Source organism: Agrilus planipennis, unplaced genomic scaffold, assembly GCF_000699045.2.
Source record: "Agrilus planipennis isolate EAB-ADULT unplaced genomic scaffold, Apla_2.0 scaffold76, whole genome shotgun sequence".
Classification (NCBI taxonomy): Eukaryota; Metazoa; Arthropoda; class Insecta; order Coleoptera; family Buprestidae; genus Agrilus; species Agrilus planipennis.
The window spans coordinates 249,704-266,458 of NW_020442430.1; the positions used below are offsets into that span (position 1 = coordinate 249,704).

At 30.8% G+C, this 16,755-nt stretch overlaps 7 protein-coding genes across 8 annotated transcripts in view; 4 read left to right on the forward strand and 3 right to left on the reverse strand.

The window, feature by feature from the left end:
- The window catches only part of LOC108733264 (atypical kinase COQ8A, mitochondrial), a 20,761-nt gene extending 14,075 nt beyond the window's left edge, over positions 1-6,686 (reverse strand). The window contains exons 1-4 of the mRNA XM_025980261.1: positions 5,763-6,686; positions 4,895-5,238; positions 4,534-4,744; positions 3,250-3,738 (exon numbers count right to left, since the gene is read on the reverse strand). Coding sequence (XP_025836046.1) covers positions 3,250-3,738; positions 4,534-4,744; positions 4,895-5,238; positions 5,763-6,045 — 1,327 coding nt within the window. The 5' untranslated portion in view covers positions 6,046-6,686. The remainder of the gene's footprint in view (positions 1-3,249; positions 3,739-4,533; positions 4,745-4,894; positions 5,239-5,762) is intronic.
- LOC108733262 (sodium-dependent nutrient amino acid transporter 1-like) lies at positions 1,053-3,243 on the forward strand. Its single transcript, XM_018464354.2, has one exon. It carries the CDS (start codon positions 1,290-1,292, stop codon positions 3,156-3,158), a length of 1,869 nt encoding a protein of 622 aa, XP_018319856.1. The 5' UTR covers positions 1,053-1,289; the 3' UTR covers positions 3,159-3,243.
- Positions 6,687-6,809: 123 nt separating the features above from the next.
- LOC108733260 (ESF1 homolog) lies at positions 6,810-9,017 on the forward strand. Its single transcript, XM_018464353.2, has one exon. The coding sequence runs from the start codon at positions 6,952-6,954 to the stop codon at positions 9,004-9,006; it is 2,055 nt and encodes a 684-aa protein (XP_018319855.1). The 5' UTR covers positions 6,810-6,951; the 3' UTR covers positions 9,007-9,017.
- A 648-nt stretch (positions 9,018-9,665) lies between these two features.
- LOC108733263 (N-alpha-acetyltransferase 30) lies at positions 9,666-11,586 on the reverse strand. The gene is made up of 2 exons (XM_018464355.2): positions 10,553-11,586; positions 9,666-10,461 (listed from the first exon to the last, which is right to left on the reverse strand). The coding sequence occupies exons 1-2, from the start codon at positions 11,561-11,563 to the stop codon at positions 10,144-10,146; spliced, it is 1,329 nt and encodes a 442-aa protein (XP_018319857.1). The 5' UTR covers positions 11,564-11,586; the 3' UTR covers positions 9,666-10,143.
- Positions 11,587-11,714: 128 nt separating this feature from the next.
- Positions 11,715-12,731, forward strand: LOC108733265 (cytochrome c oxidase assembly factor 6 homolog). 2 transcript variants are annotated; one of them, XM_018464358.2, is made up of 3 exons: positions 11,715-11,798; positions 12,227-12,568; positions 12,652-12,731. In XM_018464358.2, the coding sequence occupies exon 2, from the start codon at positions 12,260-12,262 to the stop codon at positions 12,560-12,562; it is 303 nt and encodes a 100-aa protein (XP_018319860.1). In that variant the 5' UTR covers positions 11,715-11,798; positions 12,227-12,259; the 3' UTR covers positions 12,563-12,568; positions 12,652-12,731. The 2 variants fall into 2 exon arrangements, with proteins under 2 accessions (XP_018319860.1, XP_025836044.1); XM_025980259.1 differs by lacking the exon at positions 12,652-12,731 and having other exon boundaries at positions 12,227-12,634.
- Positions 12,732-13,314: 583 nt separating this feature from the next.
- Positions 13,315-13,954, reverse strand: LOC112906332 (N-alpha-acetyltransferase 38-B, NatC auxiliary subunit). The gene is made up of 3 exons (XM_025980262.1): positions 13,784-13,954; positions 13,744-13,752; positions 13,315-13,688 (listed from the first exon to the last, which is right to left on the reverse strand). The coding sequence occupies exons 1-3, from the start codon at positions 13,952-13,954 to the stop codon at positions 13,374-13,376; spliced, it is 495 nt and encodes a 164-aa protein (XP_025836047.1). The 3' UTR covers positions 13,315-13,373.
- Positions 13,955-14,260: 306 nt separating this feature from the next.
- On the forward strand, positions 14,261-16,468 carry LOC112906342 (ESF1 homolog). Its single transcript, XM_025980273.1, has one exon. The coding sequence runs from the start codon at positions 14,403-14,405 to the stop codon at positions 16,455-16,457; it is 2,055 nt and encodes a 684-aa protein (XP_025836058.1). The 5' UTR covers positions 14,261-14,402; the 3' UTR covers positions 16,458-16,468.
- Positions 16,469-16,755: the final 287 nt, after the last annotated feature.

The window sequence follows — 16,755 nt, forward strand, 5'->3', positions numbered from 1 at the left end:
ATAATTCCTTATTTCCACAAAAGATGTAAAACCACCAAAACTAAAAAAAAAAAAAACATAAAAGAAAATAATTGAAAGGATAATTATAAACAACGGTAGCTGATAGTGAAGTACTTAAACAAAAGATTTTAGTTGAATTTGGTAACACCCGGGTGCCGGAGGTTACACTACCCGGCTAACATCTATAAACACACTGTAAAGACCACCACCCTTGTTGGCCATCTGTGTGGATGTAAACAAAAGATAAGGAAACTCTTTATGTTTTTTGCGTCCGACTTCGGTCGCTATATCTGCATGGGATTACTTGGGATTTGCTAGAAATGATTCATTAGAAATAGTCGCTACACCCGAACTTGGCGTTACATCCGAAGTCGTCGTCTCAACATGAATTTTGTACTAAAATATGCTTTAAATTCAAGGGACTTAAATTTAACGTCGCTGTAGCAAAATGGTCGCAGAGGTCAAAAAAAATGAAAGCCATTCTATTGTATTTTTTTTTAGAAAGGTTTTTTCCTTAACCACGTTGCTGAACTCACCGTGCGATTGTCTTTTTGATCCAGTTTACACCCTCCAAAACTCTCCACTAACATATTCCTTTAACAGAGTAAATAATCAAAATATACTACGTACTATTACTCGTTCTTAACTCATCCAAATCTAACAACATCGGAGCTAAATTTAGCCTTTAAAATTAACAAAAAAATTGGGTAATTAAATAATTCCGTTTTTATTAGTACCACTTAATAATGTTGGATGAAATTTTACAAAATTCTAGAAATTTTAAATGGTACCTACATCGATCCTTTTAAAATTGCATTGCATGCAATACTGGTGGGACTGATGGCGATTATATTATTCGACAGGTGGGACTTTACTCCTCTAGAGCTATCGATCAATTGGACAAACGGCGACTAGATCGAGAACGAGATTCAGTACGAATTTTATTTAATTACTGTTTTTTTCTTTTTGAGGGAAATAGAACTTCTATTTCGCGATAAACAAAATAAATAATAATTCTAATAAAAATTATAAATGAAAGTTAATAAGTGAATCCTTAAAAATTACTTTGTAGTTTCAAAGGTTCAAAAACACCACTGTACTAACAACACTCAACAAGTATTTTTGAACATTTCAACCATTTCAACTGGAATATTGGCTGTGGCTTCGACTACTTTAGTTTCAAAACTCAATAAAGTGAAAATTAATATATCTAAGTGTGCTGAATGAAAAACACTGCAATATAAAAAACTGTCAGAATCAGAGTTTAACACCAATTTTACTATAAAAACATGGCAGATAACGATGAAGATTCACGTGACGAAACAGTTATCACTTCGACGTTCACATTCACCAATAGATGGAAAAACGACTGGCAGTTCATTTACATTACGTGCTTCGCTACAATTGACTTGCACAATATTTTTTTATTTATGGAAATTCGTTCTGAAAGTACCAAGAATCCAAACGTAATAATGTACCTCGTAATATATCTTACAATTGGAATGGCTTTAATGTACCTTATCGAATTCACTACTCAGTACACAGGCCTAACCCTTTTACAGTTTAGAAACGTTTGTCCCCTCTTTCACGGTTTAGGCTACACAAGTCTCTTGAACGCATTTGGAATAACAATATGGAACTCATATGTACTATTGGATAGTATCCTTTACCTCATTAATTCGTTTCAAAAAACGATGGCATGGACACAATGCCCTGCGGAAATCCCGATCTGTTGGGATATCGCTATGCCATGTGATAATTGCCTAACTAATGAAAAAATGCTTTCATCTCGCTTCTATTATATAGAACGATATCTTAAAAATAGAACTGATCGAACCGATTCAGGTTCGTTCCCTACTCGTCGAATTACAGGACTACTAATTCTTTGGTTGGTGTTATTCTTTTTCTTAAAAGTAAAAATTACCAAGTTTTTAAAAATAATAACGTGGTGCACCATCATTGCACTAGTCCTATATCTACTAATGCTGCCCTTATTAACAACTTGGAGTAAAGGGTGGGATACGCTATTTTACCAGCAATCCTCAGACTTCTTGTCTTGGGAAAAATGGTCTATCGCTGGATTTCGAGTTGTATATATATTGGGTATAGCCAGACCATTCGTACCCATGTGCGGCACTTATTTACCGTCCACGTCCAAACCAGAAATATTAACCGTAGTTGTAGTGCTTATGCACATTATAGTCACCATACTAATGCATTTATTCGTTTATGTTCAACTAAATGCTTTATTTAAAATAACCAATTCAGACATTAAGAATTATGAAACTGTCCTGCTATGGTCATCCGACATACATTTAACATTCATACTACAGGGGATTTCATTGAACAGTAACCAACAATTATTGAGCATTATGTACTTAAGTGCAAATATACTACTGGTTTTTAAAAGTATACTGACTGAAATCACTGGCATAGTAGTAAATTTAAAAAATGCTTTTCCGAAATTAGGAACCTACGATTCGTACCTTTTCGCAATGCTAGTGTTGTTTTTACTCCTTTCTAGTATCACTTTATTACCTAGAACTAAGGAAAATATAGAAGACCTCAACTTTATGAAAGCATGTATTAGAGCATCAGAAGTCATTGTTGTTTCTTGTATGGTCCTAACACTGGCTTTTATTTACCCACTACAGAAATTTGCCGATGATGTTCACTACGCCACAGGATCACAACCGAACAATTTTTGGAAATGGACCTGGGGTGTTTTACCGTTTTTTATTTATTTCTTTCTATACCCCATGCATAACATTTTAAAAAACGCAGATCAAGAACGAATTGTCATTTTTTCCGTTCTTTTAACAATTTTGTTATCGCCCATTTTATTTTTTGCAATTTATGAAATATTTCGTCATATTAAAATGAAATACATTATCGGTGTCCTTGTGCCAAGGGAACGATGGGGTCCACGAGAACCTGACGAAAGACTACTTAGACGCCTTTATAATCCTCGTAATGAAACCAAAGCGAGAAGAAGACGCCAGACGTGCAAACACGACTGCCTTGTCTCTAATACGCATTTACAAGACATTATTGAAAATGAACAGTCATTTTGGAAAGAGCAAGGCATGAATGGGACATTACTTACTAATTTAAAAAATCGTAAGCATGTGAAATTTGAAAAACGGAATAATATATAAGAATATGTAATTTATGTAGTACACAAAAATTATTGGCAATATTACAAGATTATAAGCAAAAGGGTACCTATGCAAAAAGAACCTCACTTACCAATAATATCGGGGACATAAAAATCAGGATAACGCTTCAGTAATTCTTTGAACTTTTTGGTGCATTCTGCCTCTCGAATGTAATCAACTTCCCAAGCCAGTTCTCGTTTGGCCACAGTAACGATATTGTCAATAAACATACCCTTAGGAAAAATATTCCATACCTTCATAATGCCAACCAAATTATCGATATCACTCTCTATGCTCTTTGCCACTCCCGGATATTGAATTTTCATTGCAACTTCGCGTCCATCTAAACTTCTCGCCCAATGCACTTGTCCAATGGAAGCAGCAGCGAAGGGTTTCTCTTCAAATTCGGACAATTTGTGTTGCCAGTTGTCACCTAATTCGGACCTCAAAACTTGCTCGACTTGTCTATTGGGCATAAAATCAGCTGACTGTCTCACCCTTTCCAATGCTTTAGCTAACTGAGGTGATATCACACTTTCATCCTGTATACTCAACATTTGTCCAATTTTTAAAGCAGCACCTGTTTATTTATAACTCATAAATAAATGCACTTGTTTACAATCCTAGGTATTTTTACTATTCTACTAAACTGTTTAGAAAACGTTGTCAACTTCTGATCGTTCATATTTATATTTACAAAAGTCGTGAACGTACTACCCCTCAAGCAATGGGTCTAACAAGATGTTTTATTTTTATAGTAAACGTGTTCTTTGGAATAGGTGAAGCATTTAACGGAAAATGGAGAATAAAATCGGGCAAAAATAACTAGAAATCGCGTGTGGCCAAAATTCGATCAATTATATCACATTATTTTACCTAACACATTAAAAAAAAACGGTATTGTGTGGGACCACCCGTATAGCAGCATTCTATCACTGAACAGTGTTTTAATTTGAAAATTTCTAAAAATATACGACGTCACACTAGGGAAGGAAGGATCATATAAATGTGTCCACCTATGACAAGGAGGAAGTCCAAAAATCATAAAATTCATATGACGTAATTTATAGATGGCCTCTTTACTGAAAAAAAATTAATTCTGCTTTCCGAGTGAACCCCTCCCTTTTCCTTTTAGATGCTTTATCTATCTCTACAATAAATATTTTTTTAATTAGTCGTTCGCAATTTAAACGGATGCTTTTTACTGGATTATGTGTAAAGATAAATCATCCCCGCGTTTCTGTCTGTTCCCTTTTATTTCCATTTATCTATAGAATTTAGTTTTTAAAGCAAATATTGTAATTTACTTTTGAAAAACATTCATACCTGATACTTTTTCTTGTTATAGCAATTCTCCAAAATGTGTTTTTCTTACCTCTAACTTTACAAAGTGTGTCTACTATTCTGTTCATATTTGATTCAGTTAAAAATAATGTTGCCGGATCGTTGTTTTCACTCATTCCCAATGTTCTTTTCGTGAATTCAGCAGCAGTCCCAAGACCTAATCCAGCAGCTAAAGAACCGAAAGATAACATCCTTCCTATTCTTGATGAAGGGACAGTTCTTTGTTTTGCAGATGAGCTAAGCTAAATGATAAAATAATAATTATTATAATTTTACTAATTGTTAAAACACTCCAAGACAGATTAAAAATTTTCAGTATATATATATATATATATATATATGTGTGTGTGTGTGTGTGACAATTTTAATTAATATTTATGAAATTAACATACGGCTTGTTTAGATTTTGGATTTGGCTTGGCTTTGACCTTTGATGATGATCCATTATCTTCAGACCTTTCTTTAGCTGCTTCTTCATGATCTTTCGGCATTTTCCAATTACTCAACTTCTTTTCTTTTAATTTTGCTTGTTCTTGTAACTTTTTCCTATGCTCTCTATCTAACTTTTGAAGAAGTTTTTTATCACTAGGAGTCAAAACAATTTTATATTCTACTGTACTACTAGGAGACGGATCTGAACGTAATTCTTTTCGAAAATGCTCCACTGTTTTTACTTGCAAATCGATATTATCATTTTTGACTTTAAATCTGTTACTACCAGTAAGATGGTCTTGAACTGAAAAGTATAATTTAACATAACATAGCATAACAAATGGTACTATTTAATTAATGTAAAAAATAGTTACAGATTTTTATAAATGCTCATAAAAATTAAGATTTATCTAGTTACATGAAATATTAAATTTAAAATTAAATAATTAGTAGAGCAACATTGTTAACTTAATATTATTGGAATTACATAAGCAAAGTTTCTTTAAAGGTATACTCATTTCTAAAGTAATAAACTGTTTTTTATAGAATTGTTTCTGATACTAGTTATATGCTGTCTGAAATGTCTCAAATGCTCAATCATGAGAAACAAAATTTAAAACGGAAACAATTTTGTCTCGTTAAAAATATAATAAATATATGAAATTATTTTCACAAACTCAATAAATTTCGCACAATGGTAAGGAATGACTCTCACAATTTGTATTTTAAACAATAAGAGCTTCATTTTTTTTTCATTTTTTGATTCAGTATTATACAAAAAGTATTTTATTTTGAAATAGAAATCACATTTGGCACGTGGCTTCTTACCTTTCCCATAAGTTGGTGAATATAAATCAAAATACTGTTTAGCACTTTGAATAACGGTGACAACTCTTTCAGTGCCTTCTTTAGCAACTTTGTTTAAATCAGCTACATTTTGAAGTACATTTTGTGGACCTTGTTTAACAGCATTAGCTAATTCTTCCACTGAATTTTTTACAGTTGAATTTTTCAATATCAATTTTAAATTGTCTTCTTGTAATTTAATTCCAGCTTTTGACACTGCTTGTAAACCACGAATTACGCCAAGAATGTCTTGTGAACGTGACATTCCAGCAAAAGTAATAGCTATACTCTAATATTAAAATTCTAGACAAAACTGTTTCTAGTTATTACACTGCCTTGATTGGTAAATATTGATGAGATTAATAGTGAAACCATATTTATTACATATATAATGTTCCCTTTCAAGCTAAGCAAATCCTTTTGTTAATCTTTTTAATAGTTTTAAAGTAATTATGGTAAATTATTAATTTTTTGAATGTAAACCTGTATTATATTTGTTACATACCCCACAGTATCACGATTTTTATATTAAAGGCTTATTTTATCACCCAAACACACCACTGTTTAGTACAACATTAATTCTTTTATGGTCTGACAAAAACATTCAGTTCTTACAATACTCAATTTTGCGAAATTTTACCTTGTTACTTCTAAATAAGGCTGTTTTCTATTCTGTTTATTCAGAGGTTCTATTTTACTTCAAAGTTAAAGTCAGCTGTTGAGTAATAATACTGTTGTTATCATATGCCCACTGAAGGATTTTTTGGTTTTAAATTTTTATATATAATCAAACGCATAATATGAAACCAAATGAACATGAATCACTTAATCTATTTTATCTATTTGTATATGCGTAAACATGACAAAAATGGTTAATTTTTTTATATTAATATTTGTTAAATTAGTCGTGTAGAGGTATAATTTGGACACATACGCGTTCTTATATGTATAGTCTATGGTTTTTATCAATTGTTATTTTTGACATGTTTTTGACCATAGATAATAGTTTTTGACATTTTAGAACTGTTTTCAGAATATGGTTATGTTTTGTAATATAATCAATGAATATAATTAGTCCCACGTTTGAATTTCTTGGTTATTTATAGCAATATTTTGTGATAATTATTTCCTGTTTCCTTTTTAAGTTGTACTTGCTTAGTATTAAACAATTATGGAAAACGATAGTAGATTTTCCCACATAGCAACAGATCCCAAATTTCGGCGTATACCCAAGTCGGAAAGAAAAGTGAAAATAGACAAACGTTTTCAGTCAATGTTTAAAGACAAACAGTTCAAAGTAAAATATACTACAGATAAACGCGGCAGGCCTGTTAATCATACATCAAACGAAGATTTAAAGAGATATTACGACTTAAGTTCCGAATCAGAATCTGAAGAGAGTACAGATACTGAAAAAAATGATTCAGAAGTTGGGAAGTATGTGCGACCCTCTTCTCAAGAGCGTAAACTTCAACTGAAAAGTGAAGAACTTACAAGTAGTAAACAGTTAAAAGTTAAACATAAATCTGACGAAAACATTCATTCAGATGTAAAACAAAAACTTAAAGATTTAAATGTTGATTATGCAAGAGGTGAATCTAAACTTCTTTCAGAAAGTTCTTCAGAAAGTGAAGAGGAAAGTGAGTGTGATGAATCTGATGGAGTTGAACATGCTTGGGGAGAATTAGACCATGATGCAGAACAAACAAAAGAAGTAACTAACCGATTTGCAGTTTGTAACATGGACTGGGACAGAATTCGTGCTATAGATTTAATGGTTCTCTTTAACTCTTTTTTACCTCCTGGTGGTGTTATTAAATCTGTAACAATTTACCCTTCCGATTTTGGATTAAAGCGTATGAAAGAAGAAGAAGTTAAAGGCCCCATAGAATTAGTGGAAATGAAAAATGAAGTAAAAGTGAATCAAGAGAATGATGAAGCATCAGAAGGATCAAAATATCATATGGAGAAATTAAGACAATACCAATTGAATAGATTAAAATATTATTATGCTGTTGTGGTTTGTGACAGTATCCCTACTGCTAATAAAATTTATAGTGAATGTGATGGTCTAGAATATGAATCAAGTGCTACAAAACTTGACTTAAGATTTATACCTGATACTATGAAATTCGATCAACAGCCAAAAGAAGTTTGTGACAAATTACCTGAACAAGGAAAATACCAACCTCGATTTTTCACAACAACAGCACTGCAGCAAGCAAAAGTTGACTTAACTTGGGATGAAACAGACCCTACAAGAATAGAAGTTACTCAAAAATTAGCAAATGGAGACTCAGATATCCCAGAAGGAGATCTTCAAGCTTATTTAGCATCCAGCAGTGCTAGTGAAGAAAGTGAAATTGAAAATAACCAAGAGGAAAATGAAATTGAACCAGCTCATAAAAATGACCACCCAATTGATAAATACAAGCATTTACTACATGAAATTGAAAAAAAGGAAGAAGAAAAAAAGAAAAAAGATATTGAAATGGAAGTTACATGGGGTATAGATATTGAAGAAAAAACACGTAAATTGGTTAAAGAAAAAATGGCTAAGAAAGATGAAAAAACACCATTTGAGCAATATCTAGAAAAACGTAAAGAGAAGAGAAAGGAAAAGAGAGAAAAGATTAAAAAGTCTACCAATAATTCTGATAATGATTCAGAAGACTCTGTTGATATTGACTTTAATGACCCATATTTTAAAGAAGAATTTCAGAATGCAGAGTTCCAGCCTAAGAATAAAAAGAACAAAATAGTTTCTACTGAAAATGATGATATTAATAATCAGAAGAAAGCTGAACTAGAACTCTTACTGTTGGATGAAGATGATGACAAGAAACATTTTAGTTTAAAGAAAATTCAAGAAGCTGATGAAACTTTAAACAGGAAACGCAAAAATAAATCTAAAAAGAGCGAAAGCGAGAATTTGGAAAAAGAAGACAACTTTCAAATAAATGTCAACGACGAACGTTTTTCGGCGTTGTATTCAAGTCACCATTTTAATTTAGATCCCACTGATCCTCACTTTAAACGTACCAAGGGAATGGAACTACTTGTAGAAGAAAAACTGAAGCGACGAAGTAGTAATATCTCACACATAAACAATGAAAAGAAGAAGCTTAAAACTGATAAAATAGGAACTGAACTGAGCATGTTAGTCAAATCTGTTAAACAGAAAACAAAGCTGTTAACTAAGAGAAAGCAAGATATAATACAATAATTTGTTTTAAATTTTATCTAGTTTTTTTTATCACTCTTAAGTAATTTTTAAAATTTACTTTTATGCAAAATATTTTTCTCACTACAAAAAGGTTTCCTTAAACTTATACTTAAAAAAAACTTTTGAAAGTGCACTTAGAAAGAATATTTCAAACATCAACCCCTAAAGGCAGTGCGTAGCATGAATTTCTGCCACCCGGGACGAACTCTAAATTTGCCGCCTTTCCAATTAAGGTCATTTATTTAAATCGGTCGGGATCATAGTAAAAAGGTATACGCAAACATCTACTTTTGATTTTAAATTGTCAGGAGATAAATAGCGTAAATTAAAAAGGTATNTTTGCCTAATATTTTATTAAGAGCACCAGCTTACGATTAATGTAATCTTAAATTATTTTCAAAGCAATTATTAAGTGTTTTGACTGTATTTTTTGCTTTAATTCTTGTGAACAACTTTCAAAACCACAAAATTTGAGAATGATCAGAAATTCAAAGTACCCACACAATAACAGCATTAATCTGTACAAAATAAAACTGAAATGTTTTGCATCACATATTTCAGTTAAAATTTACTTCGTATTAATATCAACTAAAATATGGATTACTTGCATTTTCTGTATATATTTAGATTTAAATTTAATTTAGATTAAATAAAAAACATTTTCGTTAAACTTATTTATTTCAGACACATACTATATATCTTTTTCTGCAGTTACTGATATGACACTAATTTTAATAGATAATATGATCATTTTTCTTGCTGGTGTATAAATTATTCCCCATTAATCGTAAGTTTATTGACGAACTTTTAAATTTTAACTTCAGGCAGTCTATTCACACTCAAACGCGCTTAAAATAACATAAAAAATGAAATAGAAAAGTATTTCTTAGCATCTACAATAAGTATAATAGTGATTGTAGCGTAATAGTGTGAACAGAGAAATTGTTTTGTTTCCGCGGCGGTTATTATAAGAGCTGTAATAGAAGTCTTCCAATTTAAAATTTAAGGCAACTTTTAACAAAAATAAAAATGAATAACAAGTTAATTTTTCCAACAAAAACCTCATTAATTGAGCCAACAACAATAAAAAGCTCCAAGTGTATAGCCAGAACACTTCACCTCAATTTTTCCATATTTTCATCTCAACCATAACTTAAGCCGTAAGGCATCTACACCGTTTAAATAATACCTAAACAGGCGTTTATCCCTTACGAACCCTAATTGTTCGTATAATTTCAATGCAGGTTTATTAGTTACTTCAGTTTCCAAAACAACTTCATCTGCCTCCCCACTTATCATCTCTTCAATGGCTCTTCTTACTAAAGTTGAACCAATTCTTCTTTTTCTATATTTTTCATCTACAGCCAACATAGCAATGTATCCTCTCTTAATCACTTTTCTATGCATGTCTAGCTTGCATACTATTGCCCCTACACATTTACTTTCACACATTGCCTAAAAAGAAAATAGAATTTCAAAAATCTTCCAGACATACATTTTGCAATACAACTTGATTTTATGAAAGTTTTATGTAGAAAATACTTACTAAAAAGCATAACTTTGGCCAATTATGTATAAAATATCTATACGTATAAATAGAATAAGGTTCTGAGAGATCCTTTTGAATAATTCTCATTATCATTGGCATTTGCAATTCAGATTCATACTGAACATATTCTATCTGAGGTAGTTCTTCGTTTTCTTTTTTCTTTGACTCTGCTTCTAATGTATTTGAATTGGATAATCCTAGTTTACTTGAATTGTCTTGATTAACTTCTAGCATTTCAATTTTTTTCAATACATCTACGTAGTCATCAGAAGCAGACATTTTTCCCATTTTAGACTCACTTTCAGCAGGAAAAGTTAAATATGTCCTAATTCCTAAGGAAGTAGAGGGTAAGCAATCCAATGCTGGTGATAAATATTCCTGACCGTCTTGTAGCTCCACAATTTCTTCATCATTTAAAATAGTTTTTGATACTTCTTCTGTAAGATATTCAATTTCAAAACTGGAACGATCCGATATACTTAAAGCAGTTTTATTTGGGACATCTTTACTAGTTGATTCAATGCTACATGCATTTTGCTCCTCCACTATTGATATTTTTGATCCACTTGTTGCTCTTTCGTCATAATGATCAAAATCAGAATGATTGCACTCACTACTTTGTTGGCTCGTACTCCTAACCGCAGTATTTAAAATGTCATTGCAATTGTTTGCCGTGGTATCACCTTCTTTATCACAAATATTATCTAAGGAATTTATTTTATTTAATATAGTTTCACTATGTGTGACATCAGATGAAACACAATCTTTGTTTGAAGAATATTTTGTCTTATTTTTTCTTTCACTAGCTTTTGGACTTTTGACTAAGCTGTTGCATTTTTCAGTAATAGATCCATTTATTAAACCATTTTTTCCTGTTGCTGGCACCTTTTCAACACAACTAGACTTTGTAGATGTTGAAATACCTTCTTTATGTAAATTCTGTTGAATTCCGTTCTGTTTAAGTTTTGAAGCGCCTTTTGAATGGCCTTTAGCTTTGGTTTTATTCATTTTTAGTTACTTTATAAAAACTTACACTAATTGACTTTAGTGATAGTATCATTATACAATTTCTTTACGTATTTATCTTAAAAATGACAGAACAGACATCTTGCATGATTTCCCAACAGGGACTTTAAGGTTAAATGCATAGGTTAAATGGGTTATAAGTTGATAAGTTGAAGCAATTTAGAGATCACTTATGATTAAATGAATTACTAAACTCTAAAAACGAATATCCATAAAGGTAATTATAAAATTTGTACTTTAAAACTTTAAACAATTACCTATTTATCACTACTATTTTATATCAAAAGAAATAAATTAATAAATAATAACCTCACTTTTTATTTTGACTATGTATTATTATTATTATCTCTAATCTATGATACTAGAAACATTTTACTTTATGCGTTTGGCTAATATTTACACTAAAATATAATTCAAAATTATATTTAAACTTCTGTAAAACTGATGTGAAACTTAATTTCATTTATTTAATAGTGCTCATCAAATAAATTACTCATGAGATTCTTAATAAAACTGTACAGGTCCTAGTACTGAGAGTCAAAATACTGTTAACGCGCAATTTTAAGAATTAAGACTTCTGCCAATTTTTGATCTTGTATGTAGTTTATTTTGGTTATCAGAGAAATAAGGCTCGTTTATTTTTAGATAATATTCGTAGTCACATTAATAAATTATACTATGACTAATTTTAATTCTGCATACATTAGTAGTGTTCTTGCAACAGACATGTCATTTCCTACTAAAGAAGAGCGTTCACAGTGTTGGAGTGCAAGAGATAGGTATTGGTTGTGTTTGGATGAATATAAGATAGATAATCCAGCAAAAGATGGTCCGTGTACAGAATTTAGAAAAATTTACGAAAATTCTTGTTCGGCCCAGTGGGTAAAACATTTCGATCGAAGAAGAAACTATTTGAAGTTTAAGGATAAAATTGAAAAAGAAGGGTATGAGCCTTTGGATCAACGAGCGAATGTTAAATAGAAATAAGTAAACTAAAATAGCGTGAATACTGTAGTTATTTGTAACTAAGAATTAATAAATTAGTACTTCATTTGTCTGTATTTTTTCAGAATTCCCAGCAGTCCCAAAATTGAAAAATCCCAGTGGATTAAACGACGCGTTTACCACGATATTGCGTGTTTATTTTAATACGTGTTAACCAATTTTTTACTTCGTTTTCCCGTTAATGCCCTTATTAATAATGTAATAATCAGTTTTATTGTTGGTTAAAATTATGAAACTATTATTAATTTAATTCATCAAACATTTTTTAAATGTCCAAGAAACTAACTAAATGCTAGCTTAAAGTACTAAAACTTTTGTAATAAGAACTATATTTGTTCCACGTTGTTTAACACTTCAGCTTTTTGCAGTTATATGTACATGTATTGTTGTTGCAATGTATATTGACTCTCAGCTTGTAAATAAATGTAACAATATAAATATATACAAATTTTGCGATGATGTTTTAGAAAATAGTAGAATATTAAAACTGCTTTCTAAGAAATTAACTTTAAAAGCTGAAATAATCTAGAATATAGTAGATCTACTAAAGAATAGTTTTAAATATAAAAATTTGAGAAAAATTCTAATGTTGGTTCCTGTTAACATAACACTGCTGAGTATCAGATTATTCCCTTACATGTATAATATACCTTATCCATATGTAATACAACTTTACACACAAATCTAAAAATAAAACAGTTCTAGAAAATAATCAAAACAGATATTTTTAATGTTTCGAATTTATTTTAATTAATTAGACAATTTAATAGTTTTATACACATTTAAATTAAATAACATCATCACTGTTTTCTGATAAAGGCATCTGGTGATCATCAGACAAATGCTTATTTTTATCTATAGAAATAGAAACTATATGTTTCCCAGGAACCATAACAAGGCCCAACATTCGAGATTCTTCACTATGTTCATCTGAATCACATTCTTCTTCATCTTCAGGCAAATATTCTGAGCAAGATCCTAATATTATATTTGCATCGCGATCTGTACACAGGAAAATTCCTACTAATGATCTACCATCAGTCATCTCTATTCTAAGCAATTTGTTTAACCAGTCGCGAAGTTTAACAACTCCAGCAGATATCTAAAACAACAAGAAAATGAATAATTAGATTTATAAAATTAATATGCAACATTACACTTTTGAGGTTAGANATTTTGCGAATTTATTTCGTTTACTTCATCAGGTTCCTGAATATCCGCTTTACTATCAACAAAGGCATTATTTAATAATTTTAAATTATTTTTGCCTTCATTAACATTTATATTAGCTATGTCCACCTCCGATTCTGTATCATTAAAATCACCTCCATCTTCGTTGGGTTCAGCAGTATCATCCCTTGTAGTCATTGTTTTTGCGATTAGTTTAGGAAACCCTAAAATTGTTATTACCTAATCGTCATTAATGAAAAGAAATATTACAATAATTACAATTATATCCCTATACTATAACGTGCATGGTTCCACCGTTTTATTTTATTAGTTTTTGTTGGTTTTTGATCAAGGTCATGGTCATGTTCATAGATAAGAAATTATAGTGTAGTATAATTTGGACACATACGCGTTCTTATATGTATAGTCTATGGTTTTTATCAATTGTTATTTTTGACATGTTTTTGACCATAGATAATAGTTTTTGACATTTTAGAACTGTTTTCAGAATATGGTTATGTTTTGTAATATAATCAATGAATATAATTAGTCCCACGTTTGAATTTCTTGGTTATTTATAGCAATATTTTGTGATAATTATTTCCTGTTTCCTTTTTAAGTTGTACTTGCTTAGTATTAAACAATTATGGAAAACGATAGTAGATTTTCCCACATAGCAACAGATCCCAAATTTCGGCGTATACCCAAGTCGGAAAGAAAAGTGAAAATAGACAAACGTTTTCAGTCAATGTTTAAAGACAAACAGTTCAAAGTAAAATATACTACAGATAAACGCGGCAGGCCTGTTAATCATACATCAAACGAAGATTTAAAGAGATATTACGACTTAAGTTCCGAATCAGAATCTGAAGAGAGTACAGATACTGAAAAAAATGATTCAGAAGTTGGGAAGTATGTGCGACCCTCTTCTCAAGAGCGTAAACTTCAACTGAAAAGTGAAGAACTTACAAGTAGTAAACAGTTAAAAGTTAAACATAAATCTGACGAAAACATTCATTCAGATGTAAAACAAAAACTTAAAGATTTAAATGTTGATTATGCAAGAGGTGAATCTAAACTTCTTTCAGAAAGTTCTTCAGAAAGTGAAGAGGAAAGTGAGTGTGATGAATCTGATGGAGTTGAACATGCTTGGGGAGAATTAGACCATGATGCAGAACAAACAAAAGAAGTAACTAACCGATTTGCAGTTTGTAACATGGACTGGGACAGAATTCGTGCTATAGATTTAATGGTTCTCTTTAACTCTTTTTTACCTCCTGGTGGTGTTATTAAATCTGTAACAATTTACCCTTCCGATTTTGGATTAAAGCGTATGAAAGAAGAAGAAGTTAAAGGCCCCATAGAATTAGTGGAAATGAAAAATGAAGTAAAAGTGAATCAAGAGAATGATGAAGCATCAGAAGGATCAAAATATCATATGGAGAAATTAAGACAATACCAATTGAATAGATTAAAATATTATTATGCTGTTGTGGTTTGTGACAGTATCCCTACTGCTAATAAAATTTATAGTGAATGTGATGGTCTAGAATATGAATCAAGTGCTACAAAACTTGACTTAAGATTTATACCTGATACTATGAAATTCGATCAACAGCCAAAAGAAGTTTGTGACAAATTACCTGAACAAGGAAAATACCAACCTCGATTTTTCACAACAACAGCACTGCAGCAAGCAAAAGTTGACTTAACTTGGGATGAAACAGACCCTACAAGAATAGAAGTTACTCAAAAATTAGCAAATGGAGACTCAGATATCCCAGAAGGAGATCTTCAAGCTTATTTAGCATCCAGCAGTGCTAGTGAAGAAAGTGAAATTGAAAATAACCAAGAGGAAAATGAAATTGAACCAGCTCATAAAAATGACCACCCAATTGATAAATACAAGCATTTACTACATGAAATTGAAAAAAAGGAAGAAGAAAAAAAGAAAAAAGATATTGAAATGGAAGTTACATGGGGTATAGATATTGAAGAAAAAACACGTAAATTGGTTAAAGAAAAAATGGCTAAGAAAGATGAAAAAACACCATTTGAGCAATATCTAGAAAAACGTAAAGAGAAGAGAAAGGAAAAGAGAGAAAAGATTAAAAAGTCTACCAATAATTCTGATAATGATTCAGAAGACTCTGTTGATATTGACTTTAATGACCCATATTTTAAAGAAGAATTTCAGAATGCAGAGTTCCAGCCTAAGAATAAAAAGAACAAAATAGTTTCTACTGAAAATGATGATATTAATAATCAGAAGAAAGCTGAACTAGAACTCTTACTGTTGGATGAAGATGATGACAAGAAACATTTTAGTTTAAAGAAAATTCAAGAAGCTGATGAAACTTTAAACAGGAAACGCAAAAATAAATCTAAAAAGAGCGAAAGCGAGAATTTGGAAAAAGAAGACAACTTTCAAATAAATGTCAACGACGAACGTTTTTCGGCGTTGTATTCAAGTCACCATTTTAATTTAGATCCCACTGATCCTCACTTTAAACGTACCAAGGGAATGGAACTACTTGTAGAAGAAAAACTGAAGCGACGAAGTAGTAATATCTCACACATAAACAATGAAAAGAAGAAGCTTAAAACTGATAAAATAGGAACTGAACTGAGCATGTTAGTCAAATCTGTTAAACAGAAAACAAAGCTGTTAACTAAGAGAAAGCAAGATATAATACAATAATTTGTTTTAAATTTTATCTAGTTTTTTTTATCACTCTTAAGTAATTTTTAAAATTTACTTTTATGCAAAATATTTTTCTCACTACAAAAAGGTTTCCTTAAACTTATACTTAAAAAAAACTACTTGAAAGTTGTTAGGTATGTTATATTTTTACAAGTTTTTTTTTGATACAGAGGGTCTTAAAAATAACATGTTCCACACTGTTTTACATGCTACCCACACGATTATATTTATATATATTTATTATATATGTACATGAATAAATTAAATCGCCCTTATTCTTTGACTATAAAAACGT

Bases quoted from the DNA above. Each gene is read 5' to 3' on its own strand.
- LOC108733262 (XM_018464354.2), top strand. From the start codon at position 1,290: ATGGCAGATAACGATGAAGATTCACGTGACGAAACAGTTATCACTTCG.
- LOC108733260 (XM_018464353.2), top strand. From the start codon at position 6,952: ATGGAAAACGATAGTAGATTTTCCCACATAGCAACAGATCCCAAATTT.
- LOC108733263 (XM_018464355.2), bottom strand. From the start codon at position 11,563: ATGAATAAAACCAAAGCTAAAGGCCATTCAAAAGGCGCTTCAAAACTT. The intron at 10,462-10,552 runs GTAAGTATTTTC...TTTTCTTTTTAG, and splicing joins GGCCAAAGTTATGCTTTTTA to GCAATGTGTGAAAGTAAATG.
- LOC108733265 (XM_018464358.2), top strand. From the start codon at position 12,260: ATGACTAATTTTAATTCTGCATACATTAGTAGTGTTCTTGCAACAGAC.
- LOC112906332 (XM_025980262.1), bottom strand. From the start codon at position 13,954: ATGACTACAAGGGATGATACTGCTGAACCCAACGAAGATGGAGGTGAT.
- LOC112906342 (XM_025980273.1), top strand. From the start codon at position 14,403: ATGGAAAACGATAGTAGATTTTCCCACATAGCAACAGATCCCAAATTT.